Source organism: Odontomachus brunneus, unplaced genomic scaffold (genome assembly GCF_010583005.1).
Source record: "Odontomachus brunneus isolate Ranch 3 - 2012 unplaced genomic scaffold, Obru_v1 Obru_scaffold_014, whole genome shotgun sequence".
Classification (NCBI taxonomy): Eukaryota; Metazoa; Arthropoda; class Insecta; order Hymenoptera; family Formicidae; genus Odontomachus; species Odontomachus brunneus.
Window position 1 is genome coordinate 1,122,911 of NW_022639464.1, and position 23,092 is coordinate 1,146,002.

General features: G+C 39.6%; 1 protein-coding gene across 10 annotated transcripts in view; it reads left to right on the forward strand.

The window, feature by feature from the left end:
- Positions 1-23,092, forward strand: part of LOC116841244 (potassium voltage-gated channel protein Shal) — a 191,666-nt gene that overhangs the window by 156,901 nt on the left and 11,673 nt on the right. The window contains exons 5-6 of one of the 10 annotated variants that reach the window (XM_032808949.1): positions 10,096-10,512; positions 11,293-11,312. The exons of 1 other annotated variant lie outside the window; for it this stretch is intronic. In XM_032808949.1, the coding sequence (XP_032664840.1) occupies positions 10,096-10,206 (111 nt within the window). In that variant the 3' untranslated portion in view covers positions 10,207-10,512; positions 11,293-11,312. Of the gene's footprint in view, positions 1-3,945; positions 15,543-23,092 lie in introns of those variants that run through there. 8 more of the 10 variants (XM_032808944.1, XM_032808943.1, XM_032808948.1 and 5 more) reach the window with 8 other exon arrangements.

Genomic DNA, 23,092 nt, shown 5'->3' on the forward strand with positions numbered 1-23,092 from the left:
AGCGAGCAAGTCTCTATCGTGCGACGTAAAATATCGATTCCGGCGACTAACGATTCCGTAACGCCGACCTCCGCTGCTACATTACACACTGCCGTATGCGAATAATAACAGGTGGTTTGAAGTAAAGTACGCTTTTGATATCGGACATCTACCGACTCTTCGATCTTTCAAGGTGTGCATATAATCTGGAGAGCTTCATTCTTTTATTTCTATAAATAGATTGGATTTAAAAAATTTATCTGCACATCATGCGGCGTGCAGTTATTCCGGTGCATCTTGACTAAAGATTCTTCGACTAAAGAATTGATTGTAAAGAAATTTTGATGAACAAAGTTACGAAAGTTTGGTTGTGAATCACCAATAATCTTTTTTTTTATGTAATTACACATTTAATTGCATTACGCCAATTTCGTTTGATAGAATTTGAAATTGAGAGAACAATACTGTAAAAAAGCCAAAATTTGCTTATAAGAGAGGTTTATGAAATCGGGCTATCTTTATATTTTTAGACTTGCTAAACTCGAATATGAAGCTTAAAATTTTGGGAAATTTTGTGAAAATGCAGAGAAGCCTCGTTTTTCAGCAAATACTTTTTAGTGGACAATTGACTATTGTGAATAAAAGAAGTCGTTTTTATTGATTTCTTTGATTTTTATTGATATTTATTGGTATTTATTGATATTTTTTAATTATATATAATAACATTGATACTTAACTCTAGACATTCTTATTTGTTTTGTGCTTTAAATGTGAATGTCTGAACTTGAAATATAAGAGAGAATGTATATTGAATAAATACATATTCTACGTTAAAAGTTTAGATATTCACATGTAAAAACAATAAGAACGTTCAGAGTTGCGTACTAGTGTTATTAATGTCTAAAATTTGGTAGACTTTTATCTTACGAAGAGAACTCGGATGTCAATAATTAGGCAAAATTGCAATAATATTACAACCGCTGTCCGCCTATGCCAAGCCGTGACAACTTATCGAAGCCATTCCTCCAATAAGCGTCATTCATAGTGTTAAAAAGACCTGCGCCATATAATGGCCTTGCACCTTGTGCGAACTAAGTAAGAACCAGCTCGAAATGACCTAGAAGAAATCGTCGTGAAATATGTTCTGATAGTTTTAATGCGATAATGGACACAAACTTTTTTCCCTTTATAGGAGATACCTCCAATTCTTCCGTCATTGCCAACCTCTCCCGAGAGTTGATCGAAGGCGCGATTTGAAGACCTCGATCGATTTTCTTGTCTTGCAAATTATACCGTCTTGAGTAAATCCTTGTTAACGCCGATTACTCGCTGGAATTGATATTGCTGACGGTTATAGTCGTTGATGAGACAGCTATACGCTGAACATAAGCACACGTCATTCGCGCGAGATATAGTATTAAGTTAGCTCGAAATAAAACCGCGGGTATGCGCATCGTTTTCTTTATGCGCAGTTTCCTGTTGAGAAACGTCCTTTGCGACGTGACGCAAAGAGTCCCGATTATCCTGCATTTTTTATGAACGTTGCTTATCAAAACGCTCGAAGTGTGCGGCGAATTTAAACTTAATGGATTGCGACGTGTGTATGAACACATATACACACATACACACACATATGCACGCCCGCGTGCGAGGGAAAGCGTGAGATCCGAAAGATGCGGCCTCGAATCTTTACACTTTGCGACGCAAGTCGGTTGACGTGCAACATAAAGCACGATACGTAATCACACGGGACGTTGTGTGTAATATGGCTATTACGATCTCAATCTCAAGGGGGAACGTCATAGTCAATGAACCGCGTGTGATACTTTCGTAGCGGTTTCAGGAATTCTTTGGGATGGAGAATTTGTGGCAAAGTGAAATATTTTCTCTAGTTATTCTTCCTACTCTTAGGAAACAGAGTGATATTTTATTTTAGAGCAAAATAAGGTTCATTAGAAATTCTTATAGTTATCGAAATGCCACGAGACGTACATGCTGTTTTTGCGAACGCTCGACGAAAATTCACAGTTGTTCCAAGATACAAAGTACACATACGCGGTTATCGTAAAGAATTTCTAAATCATCTATATGTTTTGCGTTTTCCTCCCGCGAGAAAAACGCGTGATGTGCGTCTCGTGGTATGCATTAAGGTATAATTAAGAGTCATACGCAGTCAACAGCAAAAGGGTTACAACACTTTTCTGACGAGTTTCAAAAGAGATGCAAATCGCGCGGCCGTTCTCACGATTTTTATTTGTTTCAAAGCACATCGATAAAAAGATTAATGTGTTGCATAACCCTTTCGCCATAAACTACATATCACTATCGTTAAGAAAGTTCGTCGGCTTTAAGGATATATTGTCCATATTTCAAAAGTAATAGAAAAAATTACCGATTAATCTATATTGCATTTAAAGTGATTACAAATAACTTGACATTGATCCAAAGTCTGGATAAAGATATGAAAAAATATTCAGCAATTGTAGGATATCGAAGAAAAAAAGATAGCAATATTTATTTGAGCTTGAAATAATTTTGAAAAACTCTGTTAACTCTAATTTTTTAAGTGTAATCATATAGATGATTTTTGAAAATAGATTCTTTTGGTCATTTTGCATAAAAAAGTATTGAAATAAAATCATTAAAAAATGAATATCTTTCAAGATGTTCTACATTTTTTTTTTGATACTTTTTAGCATAAAATATGAAATATCTTCTAAAGTATTTCTTGATAAATTCACTTTTATGCGTAGAATAATGGGTGAAAGTGATTGTTGCAAAAATGTAAACAAAATTCCGTATATTTTGCATATATATTGCATACTGATGCACCAATATGCAAATATAAGCATTACCGATCGATTTTTCTCTTCATTTCATGTGCAAAAGAATATTTAGATGAGATAGTTGTAAAGTGAATAGTTTACGAGATTTTATATTTTATATTGAAAAATAACAGGATAAAATGTGAAATATCTCAGAAAGCATTCACTTCTCGATGATATTATCCCAGTATTTCTGCACGCAGAATGACTAGAAAAATTGATTTCTATTATTTTAAAAAAACTACATCATTCTATTTAAAAAAAAATTAGAGTTCATTTTGACAAGACTTTTTAAGATTATTTCAAGTATATTACAAATATATTACTTTTTATTACTTTTACTTATTTCAAATATATTACTTTTTAAGATTATTTAAAAAATATATTACTCTTTTTTTTCTCCCTCGATATCCTACAACTTTTGTTGGGAATACTTTTTCTTTCTTTATCTTTCTTAATTCTTGAGATATTCAGCTATATTGATTAAAATTGGATACCTCATATATATATATAACAAGTTTTTATATAGTAAATAGAAATATTCACGTGTTTAATTTTCAACGACTTTTTGCAAATACTGTACGGCAATACATCCTTAAATGCCTTCATTACAATTTTTTGTTAAATTACTGATACATTAATATCTACATAGTTAATTTCCTCACATCTAAGTTTTAAGATTTGCGAGACGAAGTTCGAGTTGGCTCCGCGGAGGATTGGCTGTCGTGCTTAATAAGGGGGCTGAACTTTTGAAGATTCGGGTGTGAAAGTTCCTCACATAGTTCGAAAGCGAGATCTTCGGGGATGTCCCTCTGTAGCGAGCCGATCCCCCGCGGGAGCTTCTTTCGTTCACGCGGACACGGGAATTCAATTAAGCCATCCCCGCGAAAGTTCGTCGCGCGCACGTGTAACATCGCCCCCGATCGCGTCCCCGCGGCTCGAGAGTGAAGCTCGGGTCTCCTCTAGAAGTAGAAAAAGCCCGACGCGCGGCGGACCGACCCGCGACGTCTGTTTTACCGCGCGACGTCACGTATAAACATCGCTGTAAAACGGCAACGTCATCGCGTTCCGCGTTTTTTCTTCTACCTTTTCTTTCGACTTTCACCTTCAATATTCACGGGCAATTAATCATAATCCCCAGGTATGCGGCTGCCGTGCCTCATGAAGGCGTACGAAAGGTAATAGCTCGCGTCGCGGGAGGCTCGCGCATTAATATTTATCGCTTCCCGCTTCCGTTTCGCGCGCGTTGTCTCTCGCAAAAGTCATCACGGCTCTCTCGCGCCAACGTCGCGGCGATGACGTCGCGTCGGATTAACCGGCGCATTATGCACGCTATAATGTAACACGAGTTGCTTTTATGAATAATGCATAGCCGAAGGAACAGCGGGAGCCTGTAGTGGAGCACCCACTTCAGATCAGCCAGGCAAGACAAAATTGAATCTTAAGTATACGTTCTAAAAAGCTCCGTCGATCCACTACTCGTCGTCGACCCAGTAACGAGCACACCGCCTCTTTTTTGATCTCCGTAGTCCTCGGCAGACTCTATTACTATTAATTGTTAACCATTATATACGAAAGGTTACGCTCGATCGAGTGCTTTCTCGACTCGGTGCGGCGCGTTTCGATCACAAAACAGCGATCTGATGATCCGCGGATTTACGAGTCGCGATGTGGCATTCACGGAACGACGACCGATTGCTTTCCGCGAGAATACGAATAACCGTACGAGGAGATGCGAACGGAATCGGGATATTCCAAATTGAATTGCTCATTATCCGCGCAGTCTCGCTTCGACATTATTTTCCTAACATATTTATGCGAGCATTCGTTGTCCCGTCGTGTCAACAAATGATTTTGCAGTCACGGCTCGTACACACACACACACACACGCGTATCGAGAGATCAATTAATTTAAGTGCCATCCAATTATAACGATGCTCCGTTGAAATTGTCGTTGGAATGACGGAGAACGCTGTTAAATCCGCTCAGTCGGAAATACTCGCTCGAGCGTACCGAATTTCTTCCCCCCAGCTACGTACCAATTACGTGTTCACCTAATTTATGTGCGACATATGTAAAGCGCGTAATGTACATTTGCGCCGTGGATTCGCTCACTTTGTCACGCCAGACCGTGCATACTCTTGCGCCCCCTGTATATACTGTTATATTGTATATCGAGTATCTTCCTGGTCGTGTAATTGCATGTCCAGTTGCAGAATTATTATTACTTGCCATCAACGTTCAACAGCCGTGTTTACATTCTCGAGCCGTTACTACTACATTTCTGTTCTCCCTCTTCACCATTTTTACCTCAAATATACTCCAGCTGCACGGAGAAAATATGTCACCACAGGGAAATTCCAACAAAATTCTTCTAATCTCAGACCATACAGAATTATGACCGACGTTATATTTGTTTAAAAATATCACGCGCGTTTGAGTTTTTACTAAAAAACTATTGGGTAAAAATCGACAAGGGAGGATCCAGTGACCTTAACTTTGACATATGTTGTCAATGTCATTCTCTTGAATAACCTCCAAAAGTCAGTCAGTTACTTCAGTTGTCGATCATTGTGAAAGTTGCTAACAAAGTAGGTTTCATATATTAGAATATACTTTGCCGACATTGCGTATACGTTACGAACTTCTATGCGTATGCATATGTGACAGTATCCATATAATATTTACACACATATACCTATGTAACAGTACACGTGAATGTTCCTCTCCACCCTCTACCTGTCAAATTAAATTAACCTAATCTTTGTACATGTTAGGTTAGGTATAAACATGTATAGGCTGAGCTTGGTTTGATTAGTTACTTTACTTCAGGATGGGAGTGAGCATGTGGGCGTACTACCATACAGTTATATGTATCTTAATGCATATGGCGCTACTCATGTGTCATGTGTGTATATAGATTTATAATGTATACAGTATCGAAAAAATACGTTCTATTTGCGCAACTTATTTTGTTAATTCCCTGATAAACAATGAGCGACGGTCGAAATCTTTCGAGGGTCACTCAGGAGAACGACCTTGACAGCTTATGTCAGGTCGAGGTCATTGGTGCTTCTTGATTTCCATCAACTTCTTTCATTAACTAAATTTTGACAAACAATGGGCGACGGCTGAAACCTTTTGAAGATTACTCAGGAAAGAGTGGTAATACATGTCAAAGTCGTTAGGTCTTCTTTCGTCGATTTTTACCATTTATACTTCAGTATAAAGTCCAGCTTTTTTCAAGAGACACTGTAGGAAGAAGAAATGCAATTTTGCCCCGTAACTTTTACTACGGTATTCTCTTCGTGCACTCGAGGATATTTTAAGCGCATAACGGGCGTGACGGGCCGATTATACAGGTCGTCGCGCTGTCGCAGCGATAGGATCGTGATAGGATCTGCGTCGCGAACGCGAAGCGCGCGATTTGCCGCCTGATTCCCGCTCATGTACGATGCAATGAGCGTTTTTACGCTTGGTTTTAGGATTCCCGAAACTCACGATTACGCTCGAAAACTCGCGCGTGATCGCTCGCTATCGCGTTTTGATCTCTCGCGCGTGTGCCGCAGTGTCAGGAATCTCGAGTTTCGCCGTACTTTCGTCATCTACACCTTCGCCCACGGCCTCTATTATTTAACGAACGTCGTTCTGTCACGCCTATAGACTCCCTCGACTTGCCACGTGCAAGGATCGACCGCTCTCCCGCCACACACACTCGCACGTTTCGCGTGACGTCCTGTATAATCGGCTGTGCATAACTGTACACGTGCATACATAGCCGTATCATAGCCGTGTCACAGCTCCTTTCCGCGGTCTTCTTCCGTCGCGGTGAGCAAGATTAATTACGTATTACTCGTTATCCTCGTCGAGCGCCGCGTCGATTACAGCCGGCCGGTTGATTAATCGACCTGACAACCGAGCGCTTCCCGCTTCGTTAATAACTTTCGCGGATTCTTCACGTTGCCTGGAGCTACGATTTTCGCCTGACCATCCGTCGGCTTTCGCATTGATTAATTGGCGTCCAACAGGTACGACGACGACGGCCGATCGACTGTCGCGCCGTATATTCCCCCCGCTTGCAGCGTGCTCTCTCGATCGATCGTCGCGGAAAAAGAGCCGGACGCGAATTTTCAACGCGCTCGATCGTCATCGTCGCGGAAACGGCAACGCCGGAATTCGCGAGAACACGAACGGCCTATGTTGTTTTTGTCCTTTTTTTACATGGTCGGCAGCAGTAGAATTTGAATAACACACGCCGCACAACCGTGTTGCATCTCTTTTTACAGTCATTTTTTGAGCCAGCTTTTCATACACAGCGCGATGATTTGGTTCCCGTCGTGTAAACTCTCGTGGTTTGCGCTCACCCGGAATATTCACGTACAGTGATTGAGTTGCAACGGTACACATATGCCACGCACACTCCATTCGAACACAAAAGAAAGGAACGTATATTTTTTCATGTGAAACGCGAAGTGCTTTGAGAATGGTTGCAACTTGGGCTGTGCGAATTGGTATCCGGTTTCTGGAATCGGTATAAGTAATCGGAATAACCGACCTTGAAATTGATGCGTGAATCTGTTGAAAAATTTATTTGGATCGCGTGAAATAATACTTGATTCATTTGTGTAGTTATACCTTATATTATATGACTATCATATATATAACTATAACATAAGAAAATATATACATACGTGGTCTTACACCAACTTAAATATCATAATGGTTAAATATCATAGGTAGTAGGAGTGAAACTGAGACGAAAACTCCTTTGCTATTTTTGAACACAAAGAATAGTTAATGAGTTATTAATTAAAGAAGATTAGCGAATGATCGCGCGTGATACTGCGAGTGGCGTGCTGTAGAGGCGGGGCCTGGCCCGCGCTAATCAGCGCTCCACGCGCGCCACTCCCAACCTATCACCGCTCGACGCTCGCCTAGCGCAACGTTACTCGAACACACAGTAGTATCTCACGCGATCATTCGTTAATCTTCTTTAATTAATAACTACCAATTTCACATGGTTTGTTCGCAAAATGGTAGAGGAATTTCTTGTTCAGTTTTATCTGATCTACACGTACACGAAGTGAACGCATGTTATCGTCAGGCTCTCTGTATAATTGTAACAAATGAGTACCTTTGGCGTGACCCAAATGGCTATTTGGACCGATTCATCGATTTCACAGTCGATTATTTCGGATGTAACGATTACTTGTACAGTAGGTCAGTTTAGACACAATGAACTTCAGAGTGTAGCTAATGGTCCAATAAGAGAACGAATTATTGAAAAATCAGTACTCTCATCGAACCATCGAACCAACGCTCCGAAGTTTATTGTGTTTAAACCGCTTTGCGACCCACTGGACCGATTTCAAAACCGAGTGCCATTTCGCGCAGTTCCTAGCTGTAACGCACCGTGATCGTGCCTCTCGAAAGCGATCGACTTGTTGAGACTGACTCGAATATTTCGTTTGGACGGAGCGCACGGCACAGTTCACGTGTACATATGTTTCTAACATAATGTGTTTGTATATTCTGTGTATCATGAACATGTCGACATGTTGTGAAACGTCCCTGTAGAAAGTGTCCCCTCCTGTGCAAGGTAAGAATCAATAATGTACAGATCGTCTCTCTTTAATCCCCGACTTCGTTCTGTCTGATAATGAACGTCTTATATTCTCGTCAGTGGCAGCGCACACAGGGTATACTTATATTGTATTGCTCATAACAACACGCACACACTTATCACCAGAGCACCTTGTATAAATGTATATATTGATCTATGTGTACGTTGATTATTATTGATCGATCTCTCTCTCTCTCTCTCTCTCTCTCTCTCTCTCTCTCTCTCTCAGATTTTCACAGACAATGCTCGAATATGAGAGAGCAGTTGTGCGTCCGGAGCAACACGATGTCGCGAGCGCGATGACTCTTCTCACGGCTGTGGGACAGCCGTTGCTGCGGCGAGCAATTCGGCGGGGAATGATTGCGCCGAGAATTGCGTCGTCCGCGGAGCGCTCATTAGCTTTCCGCTTTCCCCATCGGCGGAAAACGCGCGATTCGCTCGAACGCGATTGTTTGACTAGTTGGAGGGACGAAGGAGAGGGGAGGGGACGACGAGGGGAAGCTCGCGATGTGTGACGGCATCGACGTTTGCGAGTTAATTCGTCTTCGTCGATGTGATGCGCGCGACATGTGCGTCACCTCGTCAATTTGCAGGCTTTCCCGAGGTTATTGGATCAGTTGAAACGCCATGGAGCTCATCGACACGACCGGCGGTATGATATTCCTCGAAAATCACCGAAATCGAATTTTATTTGACGCGCGCGTGTCGAACGGAGTAGATCGGCGGGGTCGCGCGTGGGAATTAAGGGATTATATTGCCTTCTTCCGCGAAAGAATTTGTAGTCGCATGTGCGATAACGTGCGTCGAAGTCGTGTATAACATGCTGCAATAACGGTGACTCACGTTAATGGTAAAATAGTGGTCGCGTATCGGAAAACGAAAGGGTTGAAACTGACGAAAGAGAATGCATTCTACGAATACATTCTGCATTCTCACTCCTGCATCCTTGGTTAGAGGAACCGCACGAGAAATCTTGCTCCTGTGGGATACGTGAGCTTCCGACGATACATCTGCAATCGTTCGCTGCCAATTAGGGGGTGATAATATCAATGCGTAATGGGAAGAAAGGTTTTGGTAATAACATTTCCGAACTTTCGGAAAATATTTCGGCTAAAAATTCAAAAACGATTGTGTATGTTAACACACAGGAAGCCGAGGAGCAATCGCAAATAAACACCGTCGCGCAATGACATTCGGATAAAAATTTACACCCTGTCTCTGTGTAAATAATTGGATAACAGTTAAATTTTTAATGTGTTTCGCGTAAAGCCGATAGCGACATATCTTGCAAATCACAGTTCAACGTATTACTTCCAGTACTCCCTTCGTGGCTGAATAGGAAAGAAAGAAAAGAGAAGAGAATTCCGTGTGTGAAAGGCTCGCGGTGCAGCGAGTAGCGATTAGGGAACGTAGTTTCGTAGAAAGGAACGATGATAGATCTCTCTATTGAAGCTTTACTTGCAACAGCCACACTTACTTACCATCACACAGCATATGCACATACACACACGGACATACAGACATACACAAACACACGTGCACACGTCCATAGACCGATAGATCGCGGTAGTAGAAGAAACTCTTTAGGGGGAGGCCAGTAGAAAAGCATTAGCGTAGGCGTGCCTAGCGTGCAACAATGTAGTGTGTGCTTGTGGTTGTGGATTTCAGCAGGCGTACAGTCAGTACATCCCGGCTACAAGAGCCCAAGTGTCCGGGGCCCAGGGTGGGCAGACGGGGGTCGCCATGGACGGCACTTACCTCGTCGAGGCCTCCTTCTGAACAGGCCCCTCGCGCACTGCACATTGACTCTAAAAACGAACCGGACCGAGATTGCCAAGAGAGAGAAAGGCACAAAAGAAACAGAGTGAAACCGACTGAAACTGAATCGCGTTGTGTCGCGCGAGAAATCATTAGAATCATTAGAAATCGCGGACGCGCCGGCGGAGGGAAGGATGAATAAGTAAATAGACAAACACGAACGGACACACGCGCTAGAGAGATCCGAAGCTTTGCGAACACACGAGGGCCAAGACACGCTCGTCTGTCGACGTAAAGCGGATGTAATCTAGAGTAACCGAAGTGAAGGTAAAACACATATGTGTGCTTATATATAAGTACGTGTGCACGTGTCCTTCGGAGAGAACGGGAGAGAGAGAGAGAGAGAGAGAAAGAGAGAGAGAAAAAACAGTGGCCAATATGTGCGAGTAAGAGAGAGAGAGAGAGTGAGAGAGTGAGAGTACGAGAGTAAAGAGTATATATATTTATATATATAGTGAAAAAAAATATATATATATATAATTTGTACATATGTATCGACTGGCCGACCGTTTGCGCCCTAAGAAAACCACCAAAAAAAAAAAAAAACCCACAAACAACACAAGCAAAGACACACACAGTTGCGCGAAATCCACAAAGTCAATCAATCAAATTCTTCTATTTCATCATTTCCGTGCTACCTCCGACCCCCGACGACGACGTCAACGACGACCATGACGCTGCCGATTGGACCCATCATCGCCACTACCATCACCACCACCACCACCGCCGCCGACGACGACCCGACGATACTTCGGCGCCGCCACCATCGCCGTCGCCGTCGCCGTGTCGCCGTCATCGTCATCCCTACCTCCCTTCTTCGTCATCGCCTTCGTCGGAATGCGATGGACAACAACGGCGACGATGTTGACAACTCGAACGACGAGTGCGAAAACAAAACGAAAAAAAAAAAAACAAAAACAAAAAAAACATCAACCAATACGAAAACCACACGTATGCACTTGCGGCGACGAATAACACAACCGTCGCTTTAACACCGGCCCTGATCGATTGATCGATCGCGAACGCTCGATCTCGCAAATCACGTAGAGCCTGTCCTATCAACTAACTTCGAACGAGAGCAAGGACAGAGTGGTGCTCATATACGGCGACCGTATACAGGTGCGGAAAAAGGTAAAGAAACTGTGTTGTGCTCGACAGACTGAAATTGTGAAAACGATGGTGATGATGATAATGATGATGATGATTATGATGATGATGATGATGATACCGCTGATAATGCTGATGCTGATGCTGCTGCTGCTGATGATGATTATGATGATGATTATGATGATGATTATGATGATGATGATGGTGATAATGATGCTGATGATGATGATTATGATGAGACTATATATATTATATATATACGTATACGTACATGTGTGATAGATTTGTGTGTGATGAGGCTACATGAATTGCTCGGCCGCCGCGCTTCAGCGTCCTCAGCCATAAAGCAAGAAGCACAGCAGAATCTCCCCTCAGCAAAACTCCCCGCAATCTCCCTTCCGGTGCTCGATCATACCTTTAATAGCGATGAAATCCTAGATTGGCTTGTTCGGTGTCCGCTTTCGCCCTCGAAAGAGATCCTCCTCTTCTGCCATGCTTATTATTAGGGATACTCTTGCATCTACCGGAGGCTCGTCTCGATAGGACTGTGCATTTAAGCATTCATACTCTGTCTAGTGTTAAGTTTGCTTCCTCTTCTGGTTATGGATGTATGGCTGTGCCTTGCTTCCGGGGAGGGATGGATTGAAGATGCTTTCGGGCGACATGCGAGTGCTTTTAAGGGTTGATGGTTCCTCGCGTGAACATCATGCCGAATCTTTTATCGCGCGTAACTGCGGGTGGGTTAAGTTTAGAAACAAATAAAACGTCGAGGAAATACGTGTGTTGGATTTATGAATGTTCGTAACACACGAGACCCGCGAAAATCTTAATCATTGAATTCACGTTTGAGGACATTTTCCGCTCTGATCTCGATTGAAACATGGTATGTTTGACGATGTATCGTTAATTGAAATTTAATGAAATTACGAATTAATTATATCACCGGTAGTAGAATTTCTCGGTCGTTCTACGAGAAACGCGGTGTGCTTAATTAATTTTCGATTTGCCGCACGTTAGTGATATTCTCCTGCCCCATCGTCTTTCATTAAAGCTCTTCATTATACTCGCGAGGCTGAAAAACTTTTTTACAGGATAAAGGTTTATCGGGAAAGTTCAATCAACGGCTTATTCGCGCAAACTATTTACTGCCTTGCTCAAAATATTTAAATTTACTATTAATTTACTATTTAGAATTCTTTTAATTAATTAATGTTGAGAACATATATATATATATATATATATATATATATATATATATACATATACACATACAGGATATCCTATTTTAATCGCATACTTTATGTATCTCAAAAAGACATTGTAGTAAACAATATGTCAAACAAAAGTTGTATGGTTTCAAAGGAAATAATGTTATTCATACCTGACCGATAAATTGACTTGTGTTAGAAGAACCATGTGATTCCATTTAAAAAATTAAATAACAACAACTTTAACAAGTTTTTCCAAGGTCACTACAACGTCGAGTAAATATTACCATCTTTACTTCTTGAAGACATTGTAAGCGAAAATGTTCCACAAGTGTGGAATAAACACGAACCGAAAGTTTGAAACAGTGAGCTTATATATCGTGGAGAAAGCCATCAGCTACGGTTTACTCGACTTAGTTGCACGTATTGTATTTCTTCTATGTGGAAGTGTAGAAAGTAGCGTTAGTTAAAGTTAAATCAAACAAATCCATTGAGAAGACACCAAAGAAGAAGAACACGTATAGATTTGGTTGTCTCACTTTATATTGGTATTAATCTAGCTAAAATCATACACTCATATTCTGAGCTCTTTTGTATCGATGAAAGTACTTCTAAAAGTGGCTTGTCAGCTAATCAGAAGGCTTATAAGCCATTTTTATAGATACTTTTATCGATAAAAGAGTTTACTCTCCTAAAATCAGTCAAACATCACTGAAAACAGTAAATGTACTGATTTGCAGTTATAAGTATAGCACTGAAACTGTTCAGTGTTATACTTATACCTGATATCACTGACTATCCATTGATTCACTTTAAGAGAGTAGAATATAGAGCAAAACATACAAATGTGGATACTTAGATCAACGTTCTTAGTTATAATACAACAGTTCAATATAATTAACTAATCAGCGGATCTTAAACAAAGACAGTATGTTGACTAAATCTGTCCTTTAGATTTGTTTTTATGCCCTCCGATCTTCGATGGCTCACTCCAGTATATGTGGAACTCACTTTGAAAGTCGCGTTATGCACAAGGGCATTTATGTGTGAGAGATACGCATAGCAACATGGGTCAACATTAAGGTCATAGGATTAGCCAATATCGCGATCGAAGCTAGATGTCGCGAGCCCCGTGAAGAGAGAAGTCGCGGAGGAAGCGAACAAAAGGGGAAGTTGGGAGAAAACCACGGAGAGTTTTAGACGAGTTTTGGTCTCTGAGAATTATCACGTTCGATTACGACTTGTGCATACGACGACTTATCGGTCCAGGAACGAATATTATTTTTGTCCTTTCGTTTTCGCCTCTTCCGTACTTTAAAACTTAATCTACAATGTGTTCTTTGCTTTCTGTTTCTTTCTTTTTATTTCTTTCTGAGCCAAACTTTAAGCCAGAAAAGGCAGAGGACAAGAAACAAGAAGCAAAGAGCACATTATGGGCTAAATTTTAGAAGAACTTGGACTACATCATACTTTTATTTGACACACTTTTTTTATAATGTCTAATTTTTTAAATACTTGAGGTATGGAATTAAAATGGGGTATATATGTTAGGTTATGGCAAAGTTTCACTTTCCCACTAAATCGCACTTCTAGGACGCCCTGTATATGTATAGTATACAAAAGTAAGTAGTACAACTCCGGTAAATCCGCAAAAATCCAGTAAACATGACAGACATGTTGAAATATATGCACATTTTTCTCCACAAATATTATCGCAAACTGGAATTTTTATCTCGCGCACGTGAACGCTGTAGTTATTAATTTAAACAAGCGAAATATTGGAGAGACGTATCGCGCCGTTAGCTTTTGATGGGACGGATATTTCCGCCGAAAATATCCGCCGCGAAATTCGCGGCGTTTCACTGTCCGTCCCACACCCCATGCCGTGAAGCCCGTCAAATTACGGTAATCCGATCTCGCCGGTGAATGCGAAAATTGACGACCGAGATCAGCGTTATGATACGCCGGCTTTATGCTCTTCTTTTTTACAGCACGACGCTTTATCCCCGTGCAATCCCCGCGTCATCGTCGCGATTACCGCAACCTGCAGCACCCGTCCATCCTCGACACGCATCTCCTTTTGTTTAAACCCCGGGTGCATGAAACACACGCGAAAGGGTCGCGGGAGGAAAAATTGCGTCGTTCCTTTTGAAATTGTCCGCGAAATACTTCCCACCGCAATTTTTAACCGGTCCTGCCGTCCCTTTTGTAACATTTGTCCGCTCGAGGCTTCTCCGTAGATTCTCCCGTCCACGCCTTTTTCCTTACAAAAATTTAGGTAGGGCCCAAAGCAACTTCATCTTTTTGTTATTTACCTTGGCTAAATCTAGGTAACGACCCAGAGCAACTTTACCTTTTTGTTGGCGCGCATTGTGGGCGTCGTGGAAATTGCGCGAGATATCTTTCAGAGCCATCTCTCAAGCGTCCTTTCAACGTTCAATTTTTTGGTAGCTCGTAACTTTCCGCGGAAATACGTCGGTTCTCCGAAAATAGGGCGCAGCCTTCATCACTCTGTCGTTTTGGAAGTAAAAAGGTAAACGTCTTTCGCAGATTAACTCGCCATTATCTTTTAACGATACAATCTTCAACGAGCTCGAGATTGCTCTTGTCGAATTAAAAGTTCAAAATGAGATCCTGCATCGAGATATCGTTTGCTTCATTAACATCTTACTTTCGTACAAATTTAATCTTCCGCGCTTCTGTTAGTTCCAACGCTAAAAAGATTTCTTGCAATATTTTCCTACCTTAATCTAGCATATTGGAGTCGTTTTCGTCGCTTATTTACACTCCACGAAAAAGTGCTAATAAAAAGATATGAGATAATAAATATATTTTCATACACAAGTCTATTGAGATAATAGAATTGTATACAGAAATAAAAATATTTACTAAAAATATTCTATTTTGTTAGAAATATAAAGAAAAACGCGATGAGCTTACATAAAAGTTTATAACTTTTTTGAAAATTAAGAAATTAACATATTCCAGAATTTTATTTTGTCAATATTTGGACTTCTAAGAACAAAATATTACAAATTTCAATTTATTCAGTATATTTTTTTTTCTTTCCGACAAGAAGCGAAAATAAAATTATTAATAGTTTCAAGTTTTTGTGGTATTAATCTATATCATAAAATGCAAATTTTAATAGTTACAAAGAATTGTTATCCAGCATCTATTTCTTTTGTTCATGATTAAAGATTTACGGAACATTGATCATATAATAAAATCAGAAATAAATAAACTGCTTACATAAGATTTTTTATATATCATATTTAATATAAGAATCGTAATATCATGAAAAATTATTTTTATTTTACATTTTTATTACACACTTTGATATCTTAATCTAACATATTATAATAAAAATTACCCCAAAGCAACTGTACCTTTTTCTTATATGACAAGCTAATTGTATTAATTAAATTAGTTATATTGTAATGGCTAAACAGTGCTTAGATTCCATATTCCCACCAGCTATAACCTTTTTTCGCGCTGGAACTGAAAGTCCCTTATTTCATCAGCTTGTGGGTAATTCCAAATTAACGATCGAGTGAGGTCGAAAATGAACTCCATTGTGCGAGATTAGGGTTAATTGCGAGAACACATGCGGATAAAGCAGAGGCAGCGCGAAGAATCTCGAGTGTCCCATTTGCTCGATGTTGCATGCGTCACTTTACACGTGTTATCTGTTTTGAAATTTCAAATTGCGGAATAATATTGGTTCCACTATCGAGACATCGATATTTCTGTCAACACGTGCCGTGGATAAATACGTATATTACCAGCTGCGCCCACGTTCTCTCACGAATCGCTCGTATTTTTCGTTCTTTTTTCTCTTTTTACTTAAATAAAAGCGCGACGGTCGCGAAAAATTCGAAGGGAGTGGGAAGTTAGGCACAAAGGGCCGTAAAGGAGAAACAACAATCGCGGAATAGGCCGTTAGATTCTCTCTCTGTCTCTTTCTCTCTCTCTCTCTCTCTCTCTCTCTCTCTCTCTCTCTCTCTCTCTCCCTCTTTCTCTCTCTTCTTTTCTTTGTGCAGTTTCACGACAGATCTTTAAAGATGTCGACGATTGAAACACAAGTTCTCTTTCACATCTCTTCTGAGATTTTACGGTCTGAAAAGTACTTTCGCTCACTTCTTTCTTTTTTTTTTTTTCTTTTGCTCCCTCTCTCTCTCTCTTTCTCTTTTACACGCCTTTACGACACACTTTACACGTGCGCGGCGAAAATATTTTTTCAAACGTTTCGCGAACGAGCAACAGAGGACATGTTGTTGCCATAGCATTTGCATCTTCGGCAAACCAACTCCCCCTCTCTCCATCCCTTCTTTCCTCTCTTTGCCATGCGAATTTATTATTTTATCGATAAATTTGCTTTACGAATAAATTCGACCTGGGCGATTTGAGTCCGTCGCTGTATATAGTTTTTTTAAATCGATTCTTTTATCATTACATATGCACGCGCAATTCCACATGTACGACTAATTATGTGGGAAAATTGCGTTTGGAGAAACGAAAGGAACTCTACAATTCTATTTGTTCCTCGCGCATAAAACGACGCAATTTTGAAAAAAAGCCGCTTCCAATTCTCGCGTATTCTGCCGCTCCCCGGTCGCAATCTGTCGCATTAAAATTGCATTTGAATTCGTCACGTAATGAACGGAACTGCACAACAGGCTGCTGCGCCTCGCACGCTCACTTGCTCACTCTGCGGCACAGCTGGCGTTTAATTCGGACTAATTAGAGGTTACGCAAGCGACCGTCAAAGATCTCTCTCATCTCGCCGCTCACGTCACCGGGCGCGGGTTGTGTTTTCCAAAACACACATTTCACGAAAAAAAAAAACGGGCGTATTCGCAATTTCGACCGCGACTGGCCCCGTAATTCCTCCCGCCGTGTTTCGTTGTCGTAAAAGCGGAGAATTGCCTCGCGCGTAATTGAATCAATAAACAAATAAATAAGCCGGCAGGGAGTAAACTGTTGATGGAAAATAACACGACTGGTGTGCGGCGAACTGGAGTGAGAATCCAACAAGCCGAACTGCCTCTCACATTTGCAACGCTGTGACGGTGTTTCGCACGAGACGTAATTAGACGTTGCGAAAGCGACTATCAGAAAGGCCGAGCAAAGGCTGCGCATTTATTTCGCCGGGATTTGCTATCGCGGTGCCGCACGCGGCGCGTTAACCGAATCCTCGTAAATGTCTAATAAATTTCGCATAAAGCTACCATCGTAGAGCCCGTCGTGTCGATACGGCGAATAAATTTGGCAAATAAAACTGGCGAAACCGTCTTTACCGTGTATATACACGCCTTTCGAATTGTAAGTGCTTATAGATATGACGTGAATTTGCTTTAAGGAGTTTATTCACTCGGACCAAAATGTTTAAAATTCCACAAAAATTCCGCGTAACACTTATCGCAATAAAACACATTTGTAGTTAAAGTCTCATGCGATTCGTCTGTATTGTTCACGAGAACTCTAATATTGCACATCGCAATTTTGCATATATAACCCTGAGGTAGAAGCAATATGATCATTATTCCAATTTGTGAAATTTTGTGAAAAGTAATACTATCCAAATAAAAAGTCCGTCGTTATAAATGTTACATATTAGGAAACGCGTCATAGAAGAAAGAATTGTATTCATTATACCATTTTTGTGCAATGTAAGTACATTGTAGGTTAAACCGCTGTTTTATATTTCGTGTAGCATTGCATTGAAACGTGGCAAGGTAATATCATGAGTTTCAAATTAACATTTATTATTTCGCTAGTGAAGTAAATATATATATATAAACGTAATTCTTTTCATAAATAGTGAGTTTATGAGTGGCTTCCTCAATGTGCCACTGAAAATACATAATAAAATACATAAATAAATTTACAGAATATAAATACACTAATAAACTCTGTAAATTCTTAATGCGCTTATCCGGTAAATCGACTTTATTCGGCCGTGAATCCGCCGATTCTCTCTTCTCGATAAAACGGAAATAATTAAATTACGCGCGGATTTTCGCCTTTCATTTCTTTTATGACTGAAAGACGAGATGTTTGGAACTAAAAAAGTATCACTAAGTAAATTAATTTTTCCTTAATGTTTAGTTATTAATAAACGGAGAATAAATGAAAAGAATGTAATAGGATGCTCCATATCTCTCTCATATAGGGGAAACCGGGGCTAGATGTCCCTCATTTCGGAGTTACAACTTCTCAGACAACTAATTGTCGTGACTGACTGCATAAACATGATAGAGGTAGCCTTCTTCTATGTATTAATGCCCGCCATGGTCCTGTTAACCGTACGTTTTTTTTCGTAATAATAAAAAATACATGAACATGCAAAGTCGTCATCTCTGGTGTCGGGTTCAGCTGTCCAGTGACGCAGAGTAAAGAAGGCCACACGTAAAATATGTATCTTGGTTAGCTATTCCGAGGTCTCTGCGAAAAGTCTCCGCAGCGCCTTCTTCTCAGTTCTTAATTATGGGCCAACTTTGTTTCATTCGTCTATGTGCTCGATGTTAATCATCTTATGAATAAAAATAGCTTTCATTATCCGAGACAATATATCAGACACCTGCAAGAAACTTCATTCTAGCTAATAACATGTCACTTAGCTTCATTCACTCTAGATGAAAAATATTAATATAAAATTTCGAGAGATTCAAAAATTTACTTTGCTATTACTGAATAAGCTACTGACGGAGTTTTTTTTCTATTTTTAGTTGTAGTATTATTCTCACTTCAATGAAACTCAGGGATAAATATCTATGTTCTAAAAGGAGCACTTTGCAATGTTGCATCCACTGTTACTCTCAAGATAAATGTTAAAAATGAGCACATGAGCAACATACTCCTGAAACCAGATCTAGATACGGTCTCCCCTACATTTATAATCGGTCTCCCGAGTGCGTCAGGACGCAAAGCTATTCGCCCGTCATATTTCTATGTTTTTTTCACGGTGCTACATACGCGCGTGAAATCAAGAGACGTACGTTTCAGTAATTTTTAGTATTTATATTTGATCTCTCCTCGTACGATGCGGCCGTGCATTTTATCGCGGTTTACTGCAGAGATAATTTCGGCCCCGCGCTTTGCGTCATTCTCTCAAAGATTTATAAAACCGGCACTTTATCCGAGCTCTTTGGTATTTCGCCGCATTAATAAATTCGACGATTATTATCACAAGAATATGTTCCGAATGTTTGCGAACGTTTACCGGGCTGCGGGAGAAGTGAAATATGCAAATGACTTTTCCGCATAAGCCTCACTTTTATTTAAATCCCGATAATTTTGTTTTCCTCTTAAAGAGAAATAACGGTTTATCATGTTTAATTCGCTCTTTCGGTCGAGCGTACAGGATTTTGTTCTCGCATAATAACGGAAATGGAACAAAAATTATATAACGAAAATAATAAATACTTAATATACCAGTATAAACAAATTGAAGAACAGTTGATTTTTCGCTTCTTTTTAAAATGAGATAGGAAAAGGCGCGAAGAATAAATTAAACGACGATTAAAATTAACCAATTTTAATGACACTTGTCGTTAAGCAATAAAATGAAATCATAGCGCGATGTTAAATCATAATCTTCCATATTTCACTAGCTAATGTCATCTTTGAAACGACAAATGATCATTTTACGAAACATTAAGTTTGAGCCATAATTAAATCAGTAATAAGAACACATGATTCCGTATCGATTTATGATATTCGAATAATGTGATTATTCTTATTATTTTTTATTAATAAATTTATATATTTTTTTATTTTTTTGATAAGAGAGAGAGGGAGAAAGAGAGAGATAGATATAGATATTACTTGATCACTAATTAGGACAATCATCCTACAAACGTATAAAAATAGAACATCAACCAAAATATGAATACAAGAAATATATTTCACAAGCTAAATGCCCGTTGTTCCAAGTAAGGAGAAAGAAATTCGCACCGCTTCCGTTCGGCACGATTAGCGAGCACTAAGCTGCTCTTATCACTTGTCGGCTCTCCCAACGTCGCAGGAATTTCAACCGTTCTCCCGTTAAAATTGTCGGCCCGGCTTCAGACGCGCTTGGTACATACTCGAATATATGACGCTATACATGAGCGGTGCTCCATTCGATATACGCGCTTGACCTCGCGACACATCACGATTTGGTAGTGCACTCACGCGTGGGTGCATGCAAGGCGCGACTGCACTGCGGCGCGACGCTGCGCGGTGCTTCGCAACGGCAGAATTATCCTGGGCTCGCGGAGGAATTATTGGGCCGGACGCTTTTCCATCGTGGAATCGGAGATCCGCGCGCGGATAAATTTGTCGCGAATTTACTGCATTGCAGTTCGCGCGAATGCGGCGGGTAGGGCGAGTGAAACGGCGCAAAATTTTTGCGGCTTGACAGTATGTGCACGTTTCTCTCTCTCTCTCTCTCTTTCTCTCTCTTTCTCTCTGCAAATCTCATGGACTGGATCTTGAAACGTGCATTAATTAAGGAAGTTGTAAGGCAAACCCAGTTTGTTAAGGATTCATTGAAACTTCCACTACACACATAAATATAACCACACACATATAAATTGAAGTATTATCTAACTACTCATGAAATAAGAAAGAGTTCGATCAATTGAGAGTTGAAATATTTGAGGCTAAAGTTGACACTTTTGACATGTCTTCCCTAGGTTAGCGTACTATTTTTTATATTTTTTTATTTCTTATAAATAAAAATTAGAATCCTAATGAAAAGATCTCTACTATAATATTAAAGACTAATGTCGACATTGTATGCACATTTCAGAATTATTAACTGTTTTGCTTGGAAAATACGGTGGTAGAATGTTTGTAATTTATAGTTTGGTCATTTATAATACTCGAGATATACATATACTTAAACATATACACGCGTACTTGTATGTCTATTTCTATTATCTACGCATCATTATTGGATCAACTGATGCACAAATAAAATATAAATAATAAAAACAAAAATAATATTTCTTGTACGCGTATTTGTACTATTGTGTATATTATTGTATGTATATTGTGTATATCATATAGATTAGGATAAACAATAAAAATGCCTCTACTATTTTGCAATCACGTAGATTTCTGAGTTATCGATTAAATAAAATTGGCGAATAATTGTGCACAATCGTTCGCTAATCTTCTTTAATTTATAACTTAAAATTTTACTTGGTTATTTGCAAAATGGTATAGGACTTTTTTGTTCAATCTGATCTAATGTACACGCACACAATGCATCGTATTTATCTGCACGTATTCACTCTTGTATATTGTGCAATCACATATTCGCTTATCTTTTTTAATTAATAACTCAAAATTTTATGATTTTTACAATATGATAGAGAAACTTTTTGTTTAGTTTGAACTAATCTACACGTTTTATACGTCTTCATCAGACACTCTGTATCCACTTCAACTTTGTCTCAAATTAAAGCATTTATTTCTTGAATAATGAAATAAATATATAGAAATGAAATCTTTTGTTTGATACATAGTAAGTTTATGAGTGATCACCTTGGTGTGATACTAAAGACAACTTTTCCTTACAACTTGCTTTTTTAAAAATACACATGTTAATTATTATATTATTATATTATTGTACTACGATATTTATTTTCTATATCGCGCTATGAAAAAATAATGACAAACGAATGTTATAGCGTTTAAATGACTTTACCTATTTTTACTGATCGATAAAGTATTTAGAAGCAAGATAACTGCGACATAAAATGCGGAGAAATATATTTGAGATAATCAAGTTGTTGTCTTCGTTATTTGTCTCGGGCGAATCATTTCTCTCGAACGAGAGATGATGTCTGGTCTCGGTGTTACATAAACATTCGTGACAACTTTGTTTTCTCACTAAACCCGTCTTGAAGTGCGGATGATTAATGGCGGTATTAACGAACGTAGTAGGGCGTTTCGGCTAAGGGATATCTAAAAATATTCGTTGCACATTCACGTTGCATGTGGACTCTTTGCGAAGGAGATCGCGGGAGTTTTCCACACGCCACGATATTTTTAAACATTTTCAATCCGCGGATAAGGAAGTATATCAAATCGACGATCAAAATAAGAAATATGACATTGATATAACGTCGTTTGATGTTTCAAACATCTCTATTTGAGTCCTCCTACTATTAACAATGAAGTAACAGATGGATCATAGTACAAACACGAAATCAAGTATATAGAATCAGGTATTGTTAACCGCACTTATCACATTTTAATTCGATCGTCACGTTGGTTTCACGTTCCTCGTTCGTTTATTACATTCGCAACTATGCGAGAAACCTTTAAGGAAGTTCATCCGTCATGTGAAATTTGTTAACTGTATCTCTGGGTATTTCTGTATTTCTCTTTGCTAACTTTAAAACTTTTATATGCATATACTCTTTCAAGAATCCTGAATTTCGACGCGGAGATTTTATCTTACACACACACACACACACACACACACACACACACACACACACACACACACACACACACACACACACACACACACA